Below are 2,355 nucleotides of genomic sequence, written 5' to 3'. Positions count from 1 at the left end.
AAGAATCCCGGGAATCGCTTACAACAACCAATCGTTCAGAGTCCTCAGACGGACTTCCCTCAGCTAATAACCGAACTTAGAACATTCCAGTCCTACTAGAATCCCGGGAATCCCTCGAACAACGTTACCACTGAGATCGTTCAGAGCCCTCAGCCAGACTTCTTTCAGAATCTCGGGAACTCTTCAGCAACGTCTAAAGTGTGGCTATTCAGGGTCCACTGTCACACTTCTCCTAAGGACTATACCAGTCTTTAGCAGTCGTTCAGACATCTTCAATTCTATCAGTTTGCAAGATATCCTAGACTTACTAATTGACTACAGAATACCGGGAACCTTTTACAACGTCTGCACTGAGATCGTTCAAGGTCCCAGCCGGACTTCTCTTTTATTTTTCTTATTGATCACAATACGGTGCAAGACGGTTTACATGCACGATTTTATATTTCTCGTTGAGAATTTTTCTGATTCTATAAACTACGTTATTTAGCCTATTTTCAGTTTCATAAGGACCCTCCCAATCGCATTGAAGTTTCGGAGATTTTCCCTTGACTCGATGGGGGAAATAAAGCCAAACTAATTCTTTTTCCTTGAAAGTTAACATATTCATCTTTAAATCAAAACTTGATTTAGCTTTGTTTGATTTAGTTTTAAATTTATTTCTTGTAATATTGTGAATAGAATTCATTTTCTCTTTCAATTGACTCACAAAATCAGACAATGTCTCCGATTCCCCCAAACTCTCCAGGTCTGTCGGAGAACCTCGAAGAAGATCTAAAGGAATTCTGAGTTCACGTCCCATCATGAGCATTGCAGGAGAAAATTCTGTGGTTTCATGTTTAGAAGAGCGATAAGCTAAAAGGAAAGTGGTAACCATTTATCCCAATCTTTTTGATTTTTCGAGATAAATTTTGAGAGGTATTGAAGAATCGTCCTATTCAATCTTTCTACCAAACTGTTTGATTGAGGGTGCAAAGGAGTTGTTCGAGTTTCCTTTAGTCCCAAGTATTCCATCAATTCTTTAAAAATTAAAGATTCAAATCCTCTACCTTGATCTGAATGAATTTCTAAAGGAAGAGCATGACGACAAATAATATGACAAACTAATGCTTCAACGATTGTGGATGTTCGGTGATTTGGAAGAGGAATTGCTTCCGGCCATCTAGTGAAATAATCTGTGACGACTAAAATAAAACGATTTCCTGAAGAAGATTTGGTAATCGGACCGAGGATGTCAATTGCAATTCTTTCAAATGGTGACCCTACATTATAAATCTGATACTCTGCTTTAGTTTTACGATGAGGACCTTTTTTCGAGAAACAGACTTTACAATTTTTACACCATAACTCAACGTCCTGTTTACAAGTTGCCCAATAAAATCTTTGACGAATTTTGTCAAGGGTCTTATTGATTCCAAAATGTCCGCCAGATGAAGAGTTATGTGCTTCATGAAGAATATCGTTAATTTTACTTTTTGGAACAATAATTTGCCAAACGATTTTCGAGAGATTTGGAGATTCCCACTTTTTATAAAGGATATCGTTTTTTAACTCTAAAGAATCCCAATAGAGTAGATAAACTTTAGAGATGGAGTTGAGATGAGAAATGGACTGCCCATCTGGTACAAGATTTTTTTTCTTAAAATCAATGATAACTTTCAATAATTTGTCTTCGTTCTGGAATTTGCTCCAATTGATAGGATCTGCAATTTCTAAATTTATTTGTTGGATGTAGAGACAATCTTCTGAAATTTTCGAATTTAATTTTTGACATTTTTCACAATCACAGGGATGACGAGACAATGTATCAGCGTTTTGATGATTTTTACCAGGGCGATGAATAATCTCAAAATCATATCGAAATAGAATCTCTAACCAACGAGCCATTTGACCTTCAGGGTTTTTGAAAGATAATAACCATTTTAATGTGGCGTGATCTGTTCTAATGATGAATTTTCCCCCTATTAAATAATGACGAAAATGTTTAATTGATTTCACAACAGCTAATAATTCTTTCCTAGTTACGCAATAATTTCTCTCCGCTTTGTTCAATATTTTATTATAATAAGCCACTACTTTTTCAACTTCTTGCTCCTTACCATCAGGAGTCTTAATTCGATGAACTTGAGACAATACTGCACTTAATTGGAAATAAGAAGCGTCAGTGTCTAAAATAAAAGGAAGATTCGGATTTGGAGGTGTTAGAACAGGGGCAGTACTTGAAGATTTCTTTAAGTTTTCGAAGGCCTAATGAGCTTTATCATCCCAAATAAATTGTATTTTCTTCTCAGTTAATTTATGAAGATCCTTAGCGATTAGGGAAAAATTTTTCATAAATCTCCTATAGTACGAGCAGAG

At 35.8% G+C, this 2,355-nt stretch overlaps 1 protein-coding gene across 1 annotated transcript; it reads right to left on the bottom strand.

Annotated features, from left to right (window-relative positions):
- Window positions 1-394: 394 nt before the first annotated feature.
- LOC130667333 (uncharacterized) lies at window positions 395-1,884 on the bottom strand. Its single transcript, XM_057468846.1, has 2 exons — window positions 1,047-1,884; window positions 395-852 (listed from the first exon to the last, which is right to left on the bottom strand). Exons 1-2 carry the CDS (start codon window positions 1,882-1,884, stop codon window positions 395-397), a joined length of 1,296 nt encoding a protein of 431 aa, XP_057324829.1.
- Window positions 1,885-2,355: the final 471 nt, after the last annotated feature.

The sequence above is a fragment of the Microplitis mediator genome, chromosome 5 (genome assembly GCF_029852145.1).
Source record: "Microplitis mediator isolate UGA2020A chromosome 5, iyMicMedi2.1, whole genome shotgun sequence".
Lineage (NCBI taxonomy): Eukaryota > Metazoa > Arthropoda > Insecta > Hymenoptera > Braconidae > Microplitis > Microplitis mediator.
This window is presented reverse-complemented; position numbering and strand designations above follow the sequence as displayed.

What these genes read in the sequence shown, in the direction of transcription:
- LOC130667333 (XM_057468846.1), bottom strand. Translation starts at nt 1,884, where the DNA reads ATGGCTCGTTGGTTAGAGATTCTATTTCGATATGATTTTGAGATTATT. An exon ending in AGAAATTCATTCAGATCAAG is followed by an intron (nt 853 to 1,046) that starts GTAGAGGATTTG and finishes CTTTCCTTTTAG; the next exon opens with CTTATCGCTCTTCTAAACAT.